This window comes from Cygnus olor, chromosome 5 (assembly GCF_009769625.2).
Source record: "Cygnus olor isolate bCygOlo1 chromosome 5, bCygOlo1.pri.v2, whole genome shotgun sequence".
NCBI lineage: Eukaryota > Metazoa > Chordata > Aves > Anseriformes > Anatidae > Cygnus > Cygnus olor.
In genome coordinates, this window is record NC_049173.1 from 6,728,969 (window position 1) to 6,750,337 (window position 21,369).

Here is a 21,369-nt window from a genome sequence, read left to right on the forward strand (position 1 = left end):
AAACGTCTTAACAGCCTGAATCAATTTTTCTTAGATCTACTGCAATGGATGAAGAACTAAATCCAAAGATGCTAGCTTTGCATAATGCTCAGAGAAAACGAAAAATGGAACATGATGGTTCACTTTTTCAGGCAGTTGGAATTGTGAGTTTTGTTTTACCATTTTAAAATATTCACTTTTAACCTTGCAATTTCTGAATCGAGGCTTCAGTGCAGACTCGTGAGTTTAGCTGTTGGTATGCAATGGACTCTTGGGATCAGAGATGATTGTTTGGGCATGAAATTCCCTCGTATGTGCAGATACTGTTTTTTAGTTCTCTTACTGTCAGTTGTTTCAGAAGTGCCCTCTGTACCCAAGCACATTTCTAGATTAGGTAGAAGATGCTCATTTGTGAACATATACGCAAGGAGGCATGCTTCATCAGTAGAATATGCACAAATGTAAGGCAAAATTGTCATTTATTCTGTCATTTGTTTCTGGTTTCAAACTCAGTTTTCATATTTGTGAGTTCTGGACAGTGTTCTTACGCTTCTTCCTATCATTTCTCCATTGAGTCTGAGGTTGCTTTCTTTTTTTTAATTTGGTCAGATAACAATACCATCTGATCTATAAGGGAATAAATAGAATTTTTACAATCTGGCAAACTTACATTACTACCACTTTCATTTCATGCACTCTCTCTCTAGTTTTAGCATGTGATAGCAAGTACCTCATCGTAGTCTAAGCTATTCAAAAATAAACTTTTTAGGTATTCTTAGACTTCTGTCACTTAACTGGGGCTATTAAGCTTGTTGCCTTCTGTAAGGGTATTTTATCTCTAAGATCTTTGACACTTACTGTCATTTCTTAGTATTTTGAAACCTTGGGCTTTGCGATGTACTGCATCTCTCCTCTTGCTTTCATTGCAAATTCCCACTTCTCTCAAGTTTTTAAGTGGTTAGATCTTAGTTCCTCTACTGCCTTGTAGCCTTTGAGATTCTTTCTTCCTCTAGTGATCCATCTCCTAGATGTAGTCATCCATCATGTCTTACAGTGCAGGGTTGTTTTTCCTCTGAATTATGAACTATTCCTGAGTTAGCATTCTGGTTTGGGAATGTGACAAGTCACAGTGTATTGCCTTACCATTGGCCTCTTCTGTGAGAGCTGAGAAAGCATTCATACATCCATTTTTTCTATGAGCCTAGCAGACTTTATTAAAAAGCAAGCAACATACTGATGCCATTGTCCTTATTTGTTAAATGCTTTGCAATTTTCGTGCATGTTGTTCTGTTGCTACCAGTGGCTCTTTAAGAATTCACAGCTCTGCTAAAAATTTTATTGCTTCTCATTGTCTTTTTCTCATGCAGTGGTGCTATGACTGTGATACAGTGTTGCTGATAGATATTTTAAAATAGCAGAACACAAGCAGTTTTATATTGGCTACTATAATGGACATACGCTATTGTATTTAGTGCCTTTTTAATGCTTATAGGTTCAAATTTCATCCTCTGCTAAACCCTTTTTTTTTTCCTGTATGTGACAAAACTGTTGTATTTTGAAGGTTTCTGCACAGTCAGAAGCTGATTTTTTTTTCCATGTAGCTGGGTCTTACTGACATTACTACAATCAAGTACTTTTGTCATCTGGCTTCTTTCTCCAAAATGGATTTGAGTTTATGAACTAGGCCTTACACATGCATAAGACAAAAATTAGATTAAATCCAGGCTTGTATTACATGATGAACTGGGATTGTGCAAAAACTTGCCATGACTTCCAGGAATGAAAATAAGCAAAGACAATACTACTTTAGTTTGTTTTTAGAAAACAGGAGAACTAGACAAGGGCAAGATGTGTTATAATAAGATTATGAAATAATGATCCAAATCATTAAAGGGGAAAAATGTGAGTTACATCTGTCTTGATATGGAGGGCTGTATTGCATTCACAGTTTAAAAAAATAAACCAGGAACAATGTAGGTGACTTACCTTACTATGAAATGCAGCTTCTGAGTTGTTTAACTTCTATTATACAACTGTCTTTTTGACTTGCATGTGTGTTTTATAACCTGAAATCATGTCCTTTACTATTTTGAATGTTCAGGATAATGGCAGCATTCTGAAATACTTTTTCTTCTTTTGCAAGTCACTACTACTAACAAGACACGGCTTTGCTGATTCAGCCACTGTTGCTAGCAAACTTGTTACTAAAATGGGCTTCTCCTTCCATCCCATCTTCTGTTTCAGTGGTGGCTTTTTCTTGTGCTAGTTACATGGAGCTCTTAAAACCTTTCTGATCTCCATACCTGGTATGCTGCTGCCAAAAGACTTATGTTAAGGTGCTGTATCTGCAATAGAAAGGCTTGGGACTGCATTCCCCTCAAAACTTGGATCAGATGGGTTGGTGGCAATAACTGGAGTGCAAGCAGAATTTACATCTTAAATTTAGATAAAATCAACCAACCACGGTTCCTGAATCTCCTGTCCACGCTGTTAATTCCAGTGCAGAAAACCATTAGCAACTTCAGTGAAAACCTGATGCTTACTCACCCAAGAGCAGTGGTAATTAAATGGGTGTGGGTGTGTGTACAGGTCCATGCTAATAGCGAGCATGGTAGCTGGTGATAACCAGGATTTAGTAATTGTTTTATGTAAGGGAGATCTTGAAATCTGATCCTGTTTTCTTCTAAATAATCTTCAAGGCCAGTGTACTTTGGAAACGCATTTTCCCTAAGTTCTGAATGAAGTCCCCTTTAAATTGTAATGATGCCTACATTGGTAATCAGTGGCAGGAACTGCTGGTTTGGAAAAGGGATGTGGAAGGCTAGAAGGATACAGCATTCAATAAAGAATTTTTGTTTTACTTCTTTCTAGGGGTCTTTATTCCAGCAGACAGGTGACCGTGGAGGAAATGCAGCGCTTGCTTGGAAACGTGTAAAGGCATGCAAAACAACTGGTCATAATGGAGTGGAGCAAAAGACAATCATTCTACTATCAACTGGTTAGTATCTTTTTTAAAATATGTAGAGGATGGGGGGGCTGCGTGGAAGAGAACAGTGACAAGAACATTACCAAACTTGTCTCGTTTATGAACAGTTTTGGAGGAAAGTGAATAAAGTGCACTTTTTTCCTTCCCCTTCCTCTGTAGACATAGCAAGTAAACTTCTAGGGCAGTCGATGGATGAAAGTGGACTACCCCAACTCACAAGTTATGATTGTGAAGTAAATGCTCCCATACAAGGCAACAGAAACCTGCTACAGGGGGAAGAACTGCTCAGAGCTCTGGATCAAGTTAACTGAGCTTTCACAATACTTGTTCCTTTTTTGGACACTGGTGAATCATCACCTAAAGCAGTCTATTTATATTTTCTATATCTGATTTTAGAAGCCTGGCTACAGTACTGCACTAATTCAGTTAGTTCAGTTTTGATCCCCTTTCTACTTATTTTGACAGTCTTTTTAATACGTTCTTTATGTAACAGTAACTCAAACTATAGTGCATTTTTATAATTCTTTGGTACATACACTTTTAAGTCCATTACATTTAAAACACACTTGCAATAGCAGCTTAGAAATATGCACCTGATTTTAAAAAATATATTTATTTTTGGCTGGGGAGTTGGTCACCAAAATTTATCGTTAGTAAAATGTCAACACAGGAACAACTGGCAATACTTCCATCCTGCTCTTCATAGGTAGCTGGAAGACTTGTGCTCTCTTACTGTTTATGTTCAAGCGAGTTTTTTATTTTAATAATTTTTATAAGAAACAACAATGCTTTGCAGCAGTGCATTGTAGCCACAATCGCACAATATATTTTCTTAAAAAATACCAGCAGTTCCTCATGCAATATATTCTGTGTTTATAAAAACTAGTTTTTAAGAATCTTTTGTTTGCCTATGAAATCATGTTTAAACCTGGATTATGTCATTATTTTAGTCATGTTGTAATATAAATTGTTCTTAAATGCTGTCTTACACTTTTGACTTAAATGAGTGTGTTTAGTCAAAGGGAAAGGTTTTTATCTGGGAAGGGCTAGCAGCATTTTATTTGGGTACGTTCTCAATTTAGAGAGAGAGTTTGATGTTCTTAAAGTAGTCACTTTGCCAGCTTAAAAAAAAAAAAATTCCCTGCCTGTAGTTGTTGAAGTTAATGCTAATATTGTGTATGATCTTAAATTTAAATGTTCAGCTTACCCTGTGTGGTATAGGTGATATTTCAAGCAGATTGTAAAACATCTTGCATTGTTAGCAGAGTTTTATCTAGTACATCATTGAGTTGCTCAATATTTTGATGTTTTGGTTTCATGCACCTTGTTGCTATTAACATCCATATGTTTTCATGTAGATTTCAGTAACTTGAATATATTTAGAAGCCTTTTTATTTAGAAATATATAGTTGTCACAAACATCTTATTTTCCTATATGTACTGTACAAAAACTTCATTCACTCATTCTTTTGCTCCTTGTGGTTGGATCTAACACTAACTGTATTGTTTTCTTACATCAATAAACTATATGTGGACCAGGCCCCCCTTGGGGAGTGTGTTATCTGAGAAAAATGAAATAATTTATATTTTTGTTAGTGGTTATCGTTCATCCGTGTTCCCTTTTTAACTTAGAGTTCATTGGAAATCACTGCTTCCTTGCTTTGATCATAACATCTCCACCTTAATTATTTGAGCCTATTCAGTACTAAAGTCTCCTAGACAGTGTTGTACTACTGCCGGCCAAAGACGTTAAATTTTTTAATGTTATCACACCAGTTAGCAAACTTGAAAGTGCAAAGACAGCATGTGTGTTATTTCAGAGTGGAAGGATTCTTCCTCCTGAACAGCTTAAAGGCTTGTCTCTGGAAGCATTATCAAGGTAACACTGGAAAGCAGGAAATGTAAAATTCACAAGTGATCAACTGAAGATGATTTGTTTTAAATTGCAAAACTGTGTGATGAAAAATGAAGCTGGTACTCTATGATAAAGGTTGTTCTAGTTTCTTGTGCTGTTGACTCGGTAGCTTTGACTAGGTGACTTATGTCACTGTCATAAAACATGATACTACTGATACAACCTTGTAATGTGTAAATAGGGTCAAGATATTCTGTACATTCATACATACGTAACTATCTTAAGAAGCATATCTCAATGTAAGAAATCAAATGTGGAGTGTCACAAAATTTGTTGGTTTTATTTTGGAAACTGGTTTCACTGAACTCGTCTAGAGTATTTTGAAATAGATATAACTGCATAAGCTTAACCTGTCTTTTAAAAATCACTGTTACAGTTTCACTGAAGCAAAAGAACTTTTCAAACTGACACAGCTGTGCTAATGAAACTACATGGAGACTACTAGCTACTGACTTAGAGAAAGGTAAAGCACTGGTAGCAGAATATGATTGCATACTTCTTAGTTTGAGTAGAAGTTGCATAGAGAGGAAAGCATGTAGGTACACTAAGCTAGAGCTCAAGATCTGTGCAGAGAGAACAATTTGAATATATGCACCTAATACTCAGTATTAAAGATTTGTAATAAAGCTTTCGTATGCAAAGCTTACAAAGCTCTTCGGATAAAAGCAGTAGAACTACTGCGTGTGTGTGCTGTGTGAGGCCTTGAGGACATCACGCTTCCCCTAGCATTGCTTTCTCTAGCAGCAGTAGAAGTTGTAATAGCAAAGTTAGGCAGCAGCTGGCAGGGGCAACCCCTATCCTTAGCTCTGCGTGGGCTGGCAGGATGTGAGATAGGAGAGTCTTGTAGACGTGAGAAGTACAAGTGGGTTCTCCTTTTCCTACTTCTCTGGCAAGCTTTGACCCGTCTTTTCATCTCCCCCTAGAAATGTTATGTTGTCTTATTTGAAGTAGTTCTGTTAATTACTCCTTATTTTGGAGTTCTTCTTTAATGTACTTGAAGAAGGTAGCGAGTTATCAGAGAGAAAAATCCATATTACAAGGAGGAGGAAAATTTAAGTGACCCTCATGATCTATGGTTATGAGCCAGGAGGAATCATCTCTGTTCTTAATGACAGCAGCCAGGGACTTAAATGAGCACCGTCTCATCTAATAATCTTCCCCACTCATACACATTTCCTATTATACATATAACTGAGGCATAGCATTTTGTTTATGGTGCTTTGTAAAAGTGAGTGAAATAGGTAATCCTAGGAGTAACTGAAGTGTAGTACCCATAGTGGTTTGCACTTTGGAGGATTAAAAAGAAAAAGCCTCAACCTGAAAACTAGCTTGTAAAACTAGCTTGTAAAAAACACACAGATGTAACAAATGTTCCCCTTCTTCCCCTAACTCCCCCATTCATTATTAGGGCTTCCCCTGTGGAAGCTCTAGCTTCCAGGATACAGCTAAATTAATTTTATGACTAAGTGATGTGCTGTAGTTACTGAGAACAGTTATTCAGCTCGTAGAAATGCTGAAGAAAGCATGGAAAAGTAACAGTAACTGCTCTGGCCTAGTCTGAGCTTTGCTATAAAAACTGCTGCAAGTTTACAAAATCGGGAAGTAGACTTTTTAGCTGCTTTATTTTTTTCCTTAGTATCAGACTATATAGTCTTAGATTCTACCCCTTCTTTGGAGGAAGAATACATTTCTTTCTAGAGGTTTTCTTAGCAATTTTGAGTAAGTTCTTTGCTGACTTGCTACTTAGAGCACTTACTCTTCATCAGTAATAAAGAAGAAACTGCAGCTGGATGTAGTATTTGCTTTTGCATATGAAACATGGTAAATTATCAGTTCCCCATAAGCTGAGCATAACAAAGATAGCTTTCAGTAGGTTATTGTGACTGCAGCAGTAGTCACACCGTGCCTTCCTCATGGCATATCAATTATTTTTTGCATATGGATTCTAACTGATGTCTTTATCAAGGACACTGATGGCTTTGTTAAAAGCTCTACAGGCCTTTTTTGACCAGATGACTCACGATGATGACATTCAGTCCTTTACCTGAAAGTAGTCATACTTAACTACAGCTGTAGCTCCCAAGAAGTCACTATTACACCTGAGCTGCTGGACAGCAGATGTTGTACTCCATAAGGGTAGCCTGGAGTCCAAAGTGCACACTTTTAACCACACCTTCCACCCATGTAGTAAGATAGCTTGGACTGTATATTGATCTTGGAAAACGAAATTAAAGCAATTTACTATTATCAGTTTCCATTCCTGTGTACGCACAAACTCCCTCACAGTAATTATGAATTACTTTAAAGTTACAGACTGAGGCCAGAAAGAACAAATAAAACTGTACATGCTTGCAATGAACTAAAGCTATAGGAATCAAATATCTGATTATTACAGGTTAAACCAGTGCATATTTAATAGCATTTTAAAATTATTTAATTAAATAGTTTTTTAAACAGCTAAACAAGGGTAGCTGAAGGCAGAAGTGTGGGCTGTTCACTACAATCTGCTGTCAGGCTTTGTCCCTTGTCACAGTGCTGAATGACTCATTTCCTTTGACGACCCTGGGAGCCAGGAGCACCCTGGTGCTGTGCAGCAGGCACTAGAGGCTATGCCTGAGGTCAGTTGTCTATTCCCCCCCCATCCCCTTTGATTAGCTGCTACTGAACAGCGCGCACATCTCACCCAGATGGCACTGCACTCATGCAGATTATTCAAACTGCAATTACCCAGCATGAAAACAAACATTTCACAGGCCAGGAGTACGCTGTAGGAAGGCCAGTATTTTCATAGGAACTCAAGAGTTGAGTATCCAGCTTTCATTAAAAGTACTGTTAGTGATCAGACACTTGACTCCCTGGAAAGCTCCAGTCTGGAGAATTGTGATTTTGATCCAAATTCTAAAAATGCATTGTCATTTTTCCTTCTGCTTCCCTGCTTACCTTGAGCAAGGCTTGCCAAGTTACCAAAAGGTTAAGAGTTTGCTACTGGATTTATACAGTATGGTAGATTTTGTGAATAATTGCAGTATTCTCTCATGAAAAAGTGGTATATTTTAATGAAATTCTTTTCTGGAACCAAGTACAACCTATTGCAATTGATATTTCTCTTGAAACATTTTGACATACTTGTGATTGTATTTCTTTTTGATTGTGTAATAGTATAAAATTCAATAAAAGAGAGGGTTTGTTTCTAATGTGTGACATCTGTGATTTCTGTTCATCAGTTATTCCTGTCCTAAAAGACGGAGATGGCAAACACAATTTAAAAAGAATTAAACACTGTGCAGCACAGCTAGAACTCCATGCACGTTTGGAGGCGTGACCGGCCTGCTACTGAAGTCAACAAACTTTGATACTAAGCATACATGTGGTCTGTTTTCCAATGGCATTTATAAATTGTCTTGCCCTTACAGCCAAATCCCGTTTACTTTGGTCACAGTGGTTATCCCACCTAAATTACATAGACTACATCCATGAACAGAAGAGGTTAGGCATACAATTCAACAAGTCAGACACCAGGGATTGAATAGGCTCTCAGGGGGGAAGCTACAGATGCAGAGCCAGAAGGATGGAAATTTTAAAGGAAACCTCTGGGTAAACAAGTCGAGAGCACCCTTAGTAACAAAAGAAAAAACTTTAAATCCAAGAGGATTTTTCCAGGTGATTTCAGTTGCTCTCGCCTCATGCAAATAAATTTGACAAGATCTTGGGATTCTCCCTGTCTCATTAAATGAATACCATTTCCTAGTGCACAAATTCAAAGTCTATTGCCACATTTTTGCTTTGCTGGGAAGAAGTGTGCACGCCTTCTGTTTTCAGAGCTGCTGTCACAGTAGAGTATGATCCCCTTATTTATTAGAATTGATGGGTTTGCACATGTGGAAGCTTGAATACACTATTTAATAAAACATATCCATGATTCATTTTCATGAAAATCCATGAAAACATGATTTATTTTCATGTTTTCAATTTGCAAATATGATCTAAATCACATAAGGCTTTCAAAAATAAATGAGTTCTCTTGTACTGTGTGCAACTGAAGAAACCCGTTATTTATAGCCATATCTACGCAGGATAAATGGCTTCTTAACTTGCCGCTTATAAGCTAGGAATTAATAGGCCAAACAGGACTTCATCCCTTCATTTAGGAGTTAAATAAGAATATGAAGAGGATATGGTAACCAGCACACTGTTAACAGACTGCCTTCCAAGGAACAATTAAAATATACTCAGCATCTGAAGGAGCGCTGAATGAAAACACAGACCAGAGAGTTAAGAAAACTAAGTGGACAATTAATTAACCTAAAAAATTAACGCTGTATTTCATTGCAAATGGCACAGAAAGGGAATTCTGCAAGAACTTGTTGCCTTTTTTCTCCTCTGCATTCTCATTCTTTACACTGTAGCCAAATTTTCTGCAAGACTTATCACGCATTAACATGCACGCACAACAGCCTCATCCTCACTACATCTTACATCCTCTTAGGGAATGAAAGTGTCACGATGTGCAGCCCCACCTGCCTTAGAATTAAAAAAATTAACCCACCTAGTGCTTCTTGAAACAGCGTCTCTGAGAAATCGCAACACTCGCTGCACTTTTAAATTCAAGCCTCCAAAAACACACTTGAGCCTTACAGACTCACTCCAGCACCAAGCTCTGTTCCTTTTAAATGAAGTTACTGCTAAAACTGATGAAGAGCTGGGCTTGGCCTCGAAGGAATGAAGTCACTCCATGATGTGTCAATAAGACGAAAAACGTCTTTTCAGAAAACAAACAACCAAAACCCCACCAGGTGTAGCTCTGCCCCGGCAGCTGCTGAAACGTGCCCAGACCACATGCAACAGCTCTGCTAAAGCTTCCCTGCCCCTAACCGATGAAAGCAGCGATCAGTGGCACTTAACAACAGCTTCTTGGAACCTTTTTGGAAATACAATTCATACAGAAAGATGTTTTTGCACCCCAAGCGCTGTGGAGGTTATAACGCAGCGGTTGACAGTGCCCAGCCTCAAAGAGCAGCCTTGGGACCGGTTAGCCGATGCTAACGGCGTACCCGTTTGGGGAACGCCGCAGCGGCAGAGCCAGAACTTAACGTTAATTCCGCAGTTCAGCATTAGGAAAGCAACTCGTGAATCCATCCCCCTGCCCACGACGAGGAACTCCCGCAGGTTTAAGCAGCCCCCCGTCGGAGGCGCACCCCTCGCTCCCTTCCCGGTCACCCCCTTTCCCCCCGCTGGGTCTCCCCGGCCCCCCAGCACCGCTCGGGACCCCCTTCCCTCAACACATCCCCGGCAGGGTGGACCCTGGGGGGCTCCCCTCATCACCCACCTGGGCTCCGGCGGGGCGCAGGGGGCTCCCTCGGCTGCCTCTGCGGCTGAGGGGCGGGAGAGCCGCCGGCGCCCGCTCGCCGAAGCCGCGCCCAGGCACCCTACGTGCGGCTCGGCAGCCGCCCGGCCCTGCCGCCTACGTGTGGCCGTGCATGCGGGGCACGGCTCGGGTCGCCCCGGCTCCCTTCAGCCCCCCCTTCCCGGCGGTGGAGCCCCGGCAGCGGGGCAGGGCGCATGAGCGGCCGCCCTGAGGGGGCCGGCTGAGCGTGCGCGAAATGGCGGCCGCGGCGGCCAGCTCGGTGCACGGGCTGCAGGCGGACTGCGAGGAGCTGCTCGGAGCCTTCCAGGAGGCAGACACCGTCCGCTTCGAGCGCTTCGCCGAGCTGTGGAGGGAGCGCCGCTTCCACACCATCTTCTAGTGAGTGGGAGGTGGAGGGAGCGGTCCCCTGTGCCCCCCGTCTCGCGGCCCCCTGGCGCCCAGCTCCCCCCTGGGTGGTGAGGGGGTGTTGGTGAGCCGCGGTTCCCTCAGGGAGGGCTCCCGGGAGAGGTTTGGCAGGAGTGCAGGTAAAGGACAACAACAAAAAAAGGTTAATCAGTTGTTCCATCAAGTACTAGGCCGGTTTATTTTGTCTACTAATTACACACGGAGTTTGAACGCTGATGGTTGGAACTATAGTTGTAGTATAGTAGTAGGATCCTGGTGCAATCCTTAAGAAATGATATTAAAAAATACGGCTATGGGGTATTGCATTTTTCACTGTAGATCTCACTACAAGGGGTTACTATGTGAGACCTCAGGGCCTGGCCATCTTTCAACACTTCACAGAACTTGAGCCCTGTGGTAATGTTTTAAAATACATGATGGTTGTTTCTGTGTTATGGACTTTGTAAAGCCTGTGCTTTTATAGTTACTTGCTTTTAACATAGTTCCTTTTTGTTTACTTTAGTGGTAGAATAAGAGCTCTGGAGAGGAATAAGCTCACAAAGAAGACGTTAGAACTGGCACAGCAGTACTTCTTGCCACCGTATGCGTTCCAGATTAGAGTTGGTGCTCTGTACCTTTTGTATGGGCTCTATAATACACAGCTCTGCCAGCCAAAACAGAAGGTAATTGTTCTTGGGTTTCCTTCTCAGGAGGTACTAGACATAAGATGTTTTGTGTACCTCTGTATATTTTGTCATCAGAAATGGGCAGGGTATTTCCTTTCACTTTCTTAAAGTAAAAATATTTAGAATCAAAAGGTCTTTTTGGAAAAGGTAACCTTTCAGGCACCATTGGGTTTGAGAATTTAAGTGGTCGTGACTACAGTACTGTTTATACCTTCTAAATTGTAGCTGTGTTCTTAGAAATCTTGTCTGTAAGACTAAAGAAATGAAGAAGACTAGCTTTCAAAATGGGAACTGAGAATGTACTACTCATCAAATGCAGGGAGAAGTCCATTGCAGTCCCAGTCATTCCTTAGAATTTCAAGAGAATGAAGGCAGGTTAAATTATTTCCAGTTCCTGTTAACTAGAAGTGGAATATGTAAAGAGGTTGAAAGTTTGAATGCCTGAATGACGTGCCTGCTTGCTGCTTTTAGGGGAGGAGATCAGTATATAAAGGAGTTGAAAAATCAGTGCAAGGAGAAGCGGTTTATTCAGGAACTGTCACGTATGTTGTGTGCATGTTAACAATGGAGTCCAAATTCTTTACATAGAAGACAGAAATCTAAGTGTCCTGCAGTGATGCCATGACATCTCATATCTTAACTTCAGAGAAGTCATTGCCTTTTACGGAGATGAATTTGGGCAAATTTAAAACAGCTGCTATATAGCAAATGTTAGAGACTCCAAGAATCATCAAGGAAGGTAGCTTAGGTAGAATAAAATTTAAGAGGACAGTGTAGATGGGAGAGGAGGAAAAGCAAGAAATGAGAGAGAGACTTTAATGAATGTTTGACTGGCAACAGGTCATGGTACAAGTATTGTTTCCTAATTACCTAGTGAATCAGAGCCTTCTAGGAGTGCATTTTGTTTCAAACGCCTCAACATGAAGAACTAACTTTTTCAGATATCGTAGAGGACTCTTCTTCCACATCACTATCATAGCCAGCAACTGCATTAAGAATATTTAACACAACAGTACAATAAGCTTATCTGCAACATTTGTGATAGTAGTAACATGTTATAGTAGGATTCTTTCCGTAGTTCTGTGATCATGTGACATGCTGCATCCAGACATCCAATTATTGTGCGTGTAATGTGGTCACAGCAGTCAGCTGAATTTGTGTTTGTTCGTTGAAATACACGTCAGTATAATAATATACAATTGATTTGTTGCAGATCAGAATTGCACTCAAGGATTGGCCTGAAATCCTGAAATTTCAACAGGAGCTGATAGATTCCCAGCATTATGATGCGGCATACATCTTCAGGACACTGCGACTTGCCAGAGCATTCCATTTCACAGCAATGCCAAAGCTAGTGAGTTATTACATTAATGGCTTATCATTTTTAATAAAGTATCTTCACTTTCAATGGCTGGCAGTTCAACAACACTAATTTATTTAGTTTGGCTTTCATGCTGTGTTGAGATGTACTGTGTCTTGCCTTATATAACTAGGTATGTAATATAAAGCTTAGAGGATGTTTGAATGTAGTGTGCTTCTTGCCTGAAAATATTTTTTTCCAGTATCTAATGTTCTCATTAGATTTGAGATGTCTCATGATTTGTGGAAATGGTGAACTCTTGAGTTTGGTTGCTGGATTAAATTCTTGACTAGGGAATAATTTTCAAAAAGTGCTGACTGAGCGCTTGACAATGAAGCTGCATGCTATGTTGATGAGTTAAATTTTATGCCTTTGAGCATCTCTTAATTGTTGGATATGCGGTAAGGATTTTCAAGAGGAGGTGCAGTTTAAGTTGACTGTTTAAGTTACAAAATGTTGTCTTCTGCTTTAGCTAAACTACAGAACTAAGAAGAAGATTCAGGAAAATGAATTTAAAGAAGAATTTAAGGACCCAAGTAACAGAGTTAGCAGCCTCATCACTAATGATGTGTTGGAGGTACAGTAACTTTAAACAATAGATTAACCACTGTTTGTGTTTTTCTCGTGTCTGAGAGCTGTAACTTTTCTAATTAGCTCAAGATTGTCCTTTATGAGTTGTCTTACGGAATGCAGACCAAGGTAATAGTCTGTGCCAGCAATTTTTCTGAACGTTTTGGAAGAACTGTGGTACCTGTTGGTACCATATGATACCTGTACCATACACTCCAACGTTTTGTGGCTTTGCCTTAGTAAAATGTAAAAGGGGGAGGGAAAAAATGGTAAACTGTCACTTAGGCAAAGGAAAACGGAAAACGGTGGGTTGTGGGAAGCAGGTTTGTTTTGATGTCTGCAGCTTTCAGCTGGAAGCTAGGTACTGGTAACAGAAAATGAATGATCTGCAAGATTATAGTGTTCTCAAACCTTTATTTCTCCTTTTAAAACATGGTTTCATTTAATAGGTAACAATTTTTTGTAAATAAATAATTCAAGCAGGGTATAGCTTACATTGCTCGTTATGACTCAATAGCAGGTCTTTGCTTACATAATTTTTCCAGTTGCTGCTAGCAAATACGTATCATCAGTAAGGTTGACTACAGTGCTACGAAATTCAGTAATCTGTGAAATGACAGTGTGAGTAGACTGTAAAATGCTTCCTCCAGAGAGAAAATAGACTACCATATCAGAGTGAAATCTCAGTGGTACTGAGGATCAGCTCTCGCAGAGACTTCTTCCTCAGTTTAAATAACGAAAGGTACTCTTTCTTCTATTGCTTAGTTGGTGGTCTGATGGGAAAGTGCTAGGTAACATTATTGTTAGGCTCCCTGAAACTGAACTGATAGAAACAATCTCACACTTCTGCTACTGCAGTGGTCTCTAGAATAGTTTATATAACCTTAGTTTTTGTTCAGTGAGAATTAGTATCAGTCTACTGCTGTAATCTTCTTTTTCCTGAAAATCATCTTTCTTTTTTTTTTTTTTTTGTTTTAGGAGCTGATGAATATCCATGAGCACTATCAGAAAATGAAGTGTGTCATATCAGCTGACAAATCCCAGCCAGACAAGGCCCTGAGCTTGATAAAGGATGAATTTGTAGTTACTCTTAAAGACATAACTTTGGAACATCAGGAATGGCAGCAAAAAAGAATGGTAGGTAATACCAACCATTATGCTGTGGCAATTTAACAGATTATGTGAACGTGTAAGAACTGGTGTAGTGTCATTACCTGTGAACATACTCTGTAAATCTCAGAAGTAAGCAGAGGAACTGGAACACTGAAGGCACGGAATAAGTAAAACCCTAGGCAGAGTTATGGTGTGGTGGGAAGGACAATGGCTTCTATTGCCTCTATGATAATGTGAATGATTGCTTACAGGTAAGCCCTGGAAGAAGTGGTTTGTGGATAGTATTAGAATGCCTCTGTGAAATAGCTCTGTAACAGCCTGGGGTCAAGGAAAGGCTGTAGTGTAATGTTGGTGGAAAAAATCAGCATATGCGGTTACTTAAATATTGGTTTGGTTTTTCAAAATTCTCGAATTTTTTAACTGCTTTGTGAACGATAGACATTTAAAAATATTCTCTTATGTATTTTTTCAGAAATTATTCCTAAATGCTAAAGAAGCTGATGAAGTGCTAAACAAAAAGGAAGAAGGAACTTCACTAGAATCAGAAGTAAGAAGATTGAACTCGTTTGCTACGTTGCACAGGCAAAATCTGTTAGTTCCTTAACTTCAGATCACAGTGGTCTGAAGTCATGTATGTCAGGGCCCGTGTCAAAGTAAATTCCAAGAATAGCTAGTGAGGTTGGGATTTGTTTTTTTAAATTGCATTGTTTTCTGCTAAGCTTTGAGCATACCCTGCTGTGGTAGTTCTTGGATGCTTGTAATAAAAAGCTATGGCCTCTTTCAAGTAAGGAGGGGAAAGAGACATGTTTTCTTGGCCAAACTCCTTTATGATTCCTCCTAGAATTTCAACTAAATGCAGTATCCACTTTTTATGCTACATAATTCCCTTGTGTTGTTTTTACCTGCTTGCTTCAACCTTGAATTTGAGTAACATACGAAGTCTCATATTTTATTTTTTCCTACTGGGCTATGTAACTGAAAGCAGCCGAAATTAAGCTCTGCATTCTTAATGGAGTTTGAGCATTTTTTCATTAAGAAACAATTTGTCACCACTTATTGTAGAATTAGAGCCATAGTGAAATATTGCTCAAATCTAACTTAATATTTTGTTTTAATATTGCTGTAATATGAAAACTTTTTCTGACTGATCTTTTTGTTTCTTTGCAGGGTTCCGAAAGAGCAAATGCGTTGGCTAGAATCAAATACAAGTCTTATTCTGCAGTTGTTGAGGTAGATACAAAATTTGATGATAGGGATGTATTTGGTTTTAAATAGTAGTTTTAAGTACCAGTTCAATGTAAGCGATTTGTCAGAAAGGAAGGAGTTAAAATTGCACTCTGTAATTCAAGTTTTGCATGTTCTAGTTTCCGTATCTAACACAGTGGGAAAACCTAAAGCCCTCACTATTGTTAGATTTAGGGAAGCAATGCAATATGGTCTGTGCCTGGGGGATTTTCATTTCTGGGATATCTTTTATTGTCTGTACTCTGCTTTTTAATAGATGGAATTTTATGTAAATGGAATTTAAAAATACTTGTGATTTTAATTGTTCAAATTCCACAAGGCTTAGGTATTTGAAGCTGTGAAGATGGTTATGAAAATGGAACTTAGGGTTTTAAAGTCACTTGGCAAACTTTTGAAACATTATTTCAATAAGTACTACTTTTTAAACATTGCCGAATTGCCTTTTTATGGCAGACCTATATAAACATTACATAATTCCTTGTTTATTTAAATCAATTATGGGAGAGTGCATTATTAAATGAAAAAGATCTCTGGAATCTACAATGAACAATCCAGACTTGTGAATATGCAGTGGAACTGTTTTCTAGGCACCTAAGAAAAATATGATAGTAAATAAGCTTTATGATGTAGCAGTTTTTGGAAATGTTCCCTTTGCTTACGTGCAGTGGTGTGCAGTATAGTGTAGGTTGATGCCAACAGAAAGTGGTGTGAGGATAAATGATAGTTTCTTTACCTGAATTTTAAACAATGGGCCCATTAAATCACAGAATCGGTTCTAATATTGTCATGTTAAACTGAAAAACAGTAACTAGTGGGAGTCTTCCCTTCCTCCCTGCCCTTCTCCTCTGATACATGAGGAAGTTGATACTTGGGTCTGTGTTGACTGATTAAGTACTGATGATTTACAGCAACTTGTGGTTGTAGCCCTTTAACTTTTGTTTTTTATCATTTATGCATATGCTTACCTTCTAGGCCTCCAAATCCAGAAGACATCGTCAGGTAAAATTAGAATCCTCTGAATCAGGATCAGATTATAGGAAATCTCCAAGCCGAAGTAAAAAAAACAGTAGGAGACCACAGCCAGCACTGAGAAGAGGTTCTTTGGAATTCAAAGGTATTTTTCTGGAGAGACTGCAGAAGTTTTTCAATTGCTTTGCCAGCTAAGGCAGCTGGTTTAAACTTTTACTGTTTAGTGGACGTAGAAAATTAAGGAAAAGTTTTGTGATACCGCTTTCATTATTGAACCGTTCTGTCTGGTTTTGACAGTCTAGTCAGGTAGGAAGACATGAGGGCATGCTGTTTATAGTTAAACTGAAGTGTCACAAATAGTTCTGTGAATTTTTGCTGATCTTTGACATACATGAACTCTTCAGTGAGTGATTTATTTTACTATCATAGCATTTATGCCATCTGGATTTGTGCATTTTTTTTTACTTTCTTTCCACATATTTGTGCATCCCTGCTTATGCATCTCTTTTCTTTTTTCCTTTTTTTTTTTGGTTTTCCAAGAGTTTATTTTGATCTTTGTCTCCTAGTTCTGAAAACGTGGTAAATGGCTTTTGTCTTCGGAAGGAAATCAGCTTTCTGATGTCTGACTTTTAAGCTGATAAAAGTTGCTCAGCCACTTAAGTCAATCACTTGACTTACTATTAAAGGTTGCATAAATTTGAGCAACAAAGTTGTTTTGCATAAACTTTATTTTGAAGACGGTGATTTCATTTCAGAGTTCTAAAGTCTGTTTTCTGGTGTACTAAGAGCTTCTGAGAAAATTCAGCCCTCTTCAGAGGTGGGCACTGGGCAATTTTTCTTTAGAACAGTAGGCAATGTATTGGAGAGGGAATAAGGTGAGGATTTTTGAATAACCTCTGAACTGAGCTGGTGATTAGTATGCTCTAAGCTTGTACTGTTAGTTACTTTTTATTGAGGATTTCTCTAGTGAACCATATGAAGGTACTTTGAAATGTCGGTGTTTCTTCACAGCCTTTGACTGGGAAGTTGAGATAGCAGTAAGAGAACAGTATTTTTAACTTCAGGACCTGAGGTGCAGAAACACACACCCAAAAAAAACCTGACTTTTTTTCCTAAAAATATATCTGCAGGTGAGGTGCAAGCAGAAAAGGAAACTGTTACTCAGCACATTGGGATGCCTATAATCACAGAAGAAGATAACTCGGGTGAAGAAGGTATGATGATTGAAATTCTTACAAGCTGGAGACTTATTTTAATAGCTTTCTACTATGCCATATTTTTTCTGAAACAAAACCTGGTATTTTGGACCATGTTTTGCTTCCTTGCAAAAGCTAGGTTAGTCTTCAGCCTGTAAATTGTTGCCTGAAAGTTGAAGCTTTTCTCTGAGGGTTTGTTGTAAGCACACATGATGGCGAAATCCTGTGAATCATGGGTTTTGTACGCAGAATTCATTATAGTGTGCTCAGTGTTAAAATTAGTCCAGTTAAAAGACGACTTACTCTCCTATAATATAAATCTCCCTTGAAGAGTACTAATGTATAAGGAGAAATGATTTTTGGTTATACCCCTACTTATTCAAGATACCTGTAGTAGTAGCTCCGGGAACTTCTGTAACCTGCACTTGAAGATAGAGTAGTCCTTGCTGCCTTCACTGTCGTGGAAGTGAGGGACGTAGAAGTTTCCTCTCTAGCCTTAATTTCAGCTGGGTAATGCTTCGAGGCTTAAGTTCCAGTATACACACATGGTAATAGCTTCCTCCGCTATATTACAAGTGTTGGGGTAGGAATCTGGGAACTGAGGTAGAAGGATGGATGACGTTGCTATCACTCGTGTTGCTGAAAATAAAGTAAATTTTATTTGGAAGCATTGGTAAACCAGGTTTCTCAAAGCTGATGGTGGAGTTGCTGTACAGAAGCATCAAATGCAGTTAGTGTATGCTGATATGTTAATCTCCAACTGCTCTGTGTCTGTTATCATTATCACTTGAGGGGAACATAAGTACCATGGAACAGACGCTGTCCAGAGAAAACTGCATCATCTTTTTCTTGAGATACCTCATTTAGTAGCGCTCTTCGAAGAGTCTAGGGTTCTGCTTTGGGGCCGCAACTCATATACGGGCAGCCTCTCAGGGAGAGGAGCTAACCTCTTAGTATCTAAGTTAACTTATTATCAAAAACTGTGTGTAACAGAAAGATATTTTCATATAAGAGAGAATAGTAAGTATCAAAACATGTTCATTGTGAGGCAGCATGTTTATATTCTCTCCTCTTAAAGAACATATTTGGTACTGAGATGATTACATCCTCTGATCACCTTAGTTAGCTGTAGACAATTTGAAGTCATTCAACTTTTAGATGTCAGGTTGAAGGCACAGTGGTGCATTTAATACTGTAGTTGATTTTATTTACTTTTTTAAGTTGTTAATGTCCAAATGTTTTGACTTTAAACCAGGAGTTCTCCAGATAGCTTTGCTGGTAAACTTGAAGCGTTAAAACATACCAATAAGCAATTTTGTGCTTAATCTTGTGAGTATTGTGTGTCAAATTCACAATGAAATGTTAAGAGTTCACGAGGAACAGAAAGCTGTCAAGGTTGAATTAGTTTAAAAGTACAGTATTTTGTTAATTAGTGGAGTTGTATTTAATATTTTGAATAATATCATATGCAACAGAATCTAGAAAGACTTTTTTCATATTTAAAGCCATGCAGAGAGGAATTAGGAGATCTCAAGAGCTCATCTAATTCATTTCCTTTTTCTGTGCAGAATTAATTCTACTTTAGTCATTCCCCTGAGAGAAGATAGATTGAAAAGCTTGTCAGAAAAATCTTTTTATTTCCTTTCAGAATTATCTCTCCCCAAGAGGAGAAGAAGACGTTAGAGGATCCACTTGGAGAAGCACTAATGAGAATTTTAATGACAAGTTGTAAATGTCAGACATTGCTCAGAGTGCTTGTTTGGATGCCTTTGGATGTACAGTAGGAAATGGCTGGGACCAGAACTACGGGTGACACTGGAATATTGGTAGTGACTGGTATACCTTAGCAGTCTCATGGTATAGCACCTGGTGAGTGATGCCTGTGGGAGATGAAGTTGCCGTGTGCTGTTTGAGAAGGGAAGAGCGAGAAGATGGTTGCTTCTTGTATTTAATTTGTACAATGTGAGTAATTACTCGGAACTCATGTTGACTTGCAACATTTTTTTTAGCTGAGGCTGTTGGAAGAACAGCTCACAAAATACTTTCCCATATGAGAGATGTTTGGAATCTTTTGTCTGTGAACTTAATAAGCTTACTGACTGTTTAAAATTAGTACAATAAATCATCTTTCACAGTTTATTTGCTACGTTTTATAGTGTGCAACTTCAGCAATATTTATCACTGATCCCACAGGTGTTGGAATTGAACTTGGTAAGTCTTTTATTGTACTCAGTCTCCAGCAGACCTGGTGTCGTTGTGTATTTGAATGAAGAAATACAGCATGCATTTATTAATTTTGCAGATGTCACCGAGTTGTACAAGGGCATGACTAGAACTCAGAATGATCTTTATAAATTGGGGTGTGGATGTGGAAGAAATAGGTGTGGAAATAAACATGAAGCTTTGTATTAAGGACAGGTATGAAACAGGGAAACGATTGCTAGGCAACAGTACTGCAGAAAGACTGAGAATCATAAGCTGTATGTGCGTATTTTCTGTAAACAACAAGCACTAGAATTTGTCATAATTCAGCCCTGTGAGGCTATAGCCTTAAATAGCCCCCTATGACAACGACAATTCAAGAAGAACGTGGATAATTATTCATTCTCCTTGGTATTTTTCTCTAGTTGAACAGAGCTGAAAAAAATATGACCTGTCAGGAAAGGCCAACAGAATTGAGGTGTCCTTTTCTACAATAAGAAGTACAAAATAGAAATATGAAAGGTTTTCAATATAAACGGGGCCTAAACTGAATGAATTAGTTCGGCAGGTTTCTCAAAGGCCAAAGGAATTGAAGTACCTTTATCTAGAAGAAGCTGTGAAGTATAAATATAAAGGGTCTGAATATAAAAGAAGCATGTATTAAATGCATTAGTTGGTAAGGAGGAATGGGCCTAAATGATGAACAGGATGGATACTGGAAAAACTAATAATTAAGCACTAGTGTTGCACTGGAAACTTTGTTTATGGGCAAAGAGGAAACACTTTTTAATAAAGCCAAGAATGTACTGTATAATTAAGTGAACAATTGCATATTCAATCGAACAGCTAAAAACTTTACGATTTAATCCAAAAGTCATTATTAGTCCAGATGTAGTCATTACAGAAAAAGAGTACATCTATACAGGAAAAATAAAATCTCCATAGAAGTAATTTACAGTTAAATTTACCATATATACATTAAGTTTCTACTCCTTTTTCCTGGTGTGACATACCTGCTTCCATTTATCTTCTGGTGCTGTTTGTTAGGTTTAGTCTGTTGATTTTAAAAAAAAAAAAAAAAAAAAAAAACACATATCACAGATGTGTTTTTGTTAAAAAGACTCATCTGTAGTTATAAGTGTGGGCAGGTATCATATCTGTTAATTTTGAATGATTTGGTTTTATATGGGTTTTCTGACAATAATAGAGGCTGTGCTTTTCTGTTACTAGCAAAACCTATTCTGCCCCTAATTTTTAATAAGCAAATACAAGAGATGTAAAGAAACCTCCTAAGGAAAACATAACCAGACCTTTTTTGGTCAATATTGTCTGCTCATAGTAATGCTGTTAGGATCCTGTGGGCAATACTGCCTTCGTCCATTTAGTCAACTCCAGCTGA

General features: G+C 38.6%; 2 protein-coding genes across 4 annotated transcripts in view; both read left to right on the plus strand.

Annotated features, from left to right (window-relative positions):
* The window catches only part of HIF1A (hypoxia inducible factor 1 subunit alpha), a 33,436-nt gene extending 25,362 nt beyond the window's left edge, over positions 1-8,074 (plus strand). For 2 of the 3 annotated variants that reach the window (XM_040560565.1, XM_040560566.1), the window contains exons 13-15: positions 35-143; positions 2,851-2,977; positions 3,125-8,074. In XM_040560565.1, the coding sequence (XP_040416499.1) occupies positions 35-143; positions 2,851-2,977; positions 3,125-3,276 (388 nt within the window). In that variant the 3' untranslated portion in view covers positions 3,277-8,074. The remainder of the gene's footprint in view (positions 1-34; positions 144-2,850; positions 2,978-3,124) is intronic. The other variant, XM_040560567.1, reaches the window with a different exon arrangement.
* Positions 8,075-10,282: 2,208 nt separating this feature from the next.
* On the plus strand, positions 10,283-19,905 carry SNAPC1 (small nuclear RNA activating complex polypeptide 1). Its single transcript, XM_040560570.1, has 10 exons — positions 10,283-10,623; positions 11,153-11,312; positions 12,529-12,669; positions 13,148-13,252; positions 14,224-14,382; positions 14,831-14,905; positions 15,526-15,588; positions 16,576-16,717; positions 17,703-17,786; positions 19,417-19,905. The coding sequence occupies exons 1-10, from the start codon at positions 10,481-10,483 to the stop codon at positions 19,449-19,451; spliced, it is 1,107 nt and encodes a 368-aa protein (XP_040416504.1). The 5' UTR covers positions 10,283-10,480; the 3' UTR covers positions 19,452-19,905.
* Positions 19,906-21,369: the final 1,464 nt, after the last annotated feature.

Bases quoted from the DNA above. Each gene is read 5' to 3' on its own strand.
- SNAPC1 (XM_040560570.1), top strand. From the start codon at position 10,481: ATGGCGGCCGCGGCGGCCAGCTCGGTGCACGGGCTGCAGGCGGACTGC. The intron at 12,670-13,147 runs GTGAGTTATTAC...CTTCTGCTTTAG, and splicing joins TCACAGCAATGCCAAAGCTA to CTAAACTACAGAACTAAGAA. The intron at 13,253-14,223 runs GTACAGTAACTT...TTTTTGTTTTAG, and splicing joins TCACTAATGATGTGTTGGAG to GAGCTGATGAATATCCATGA.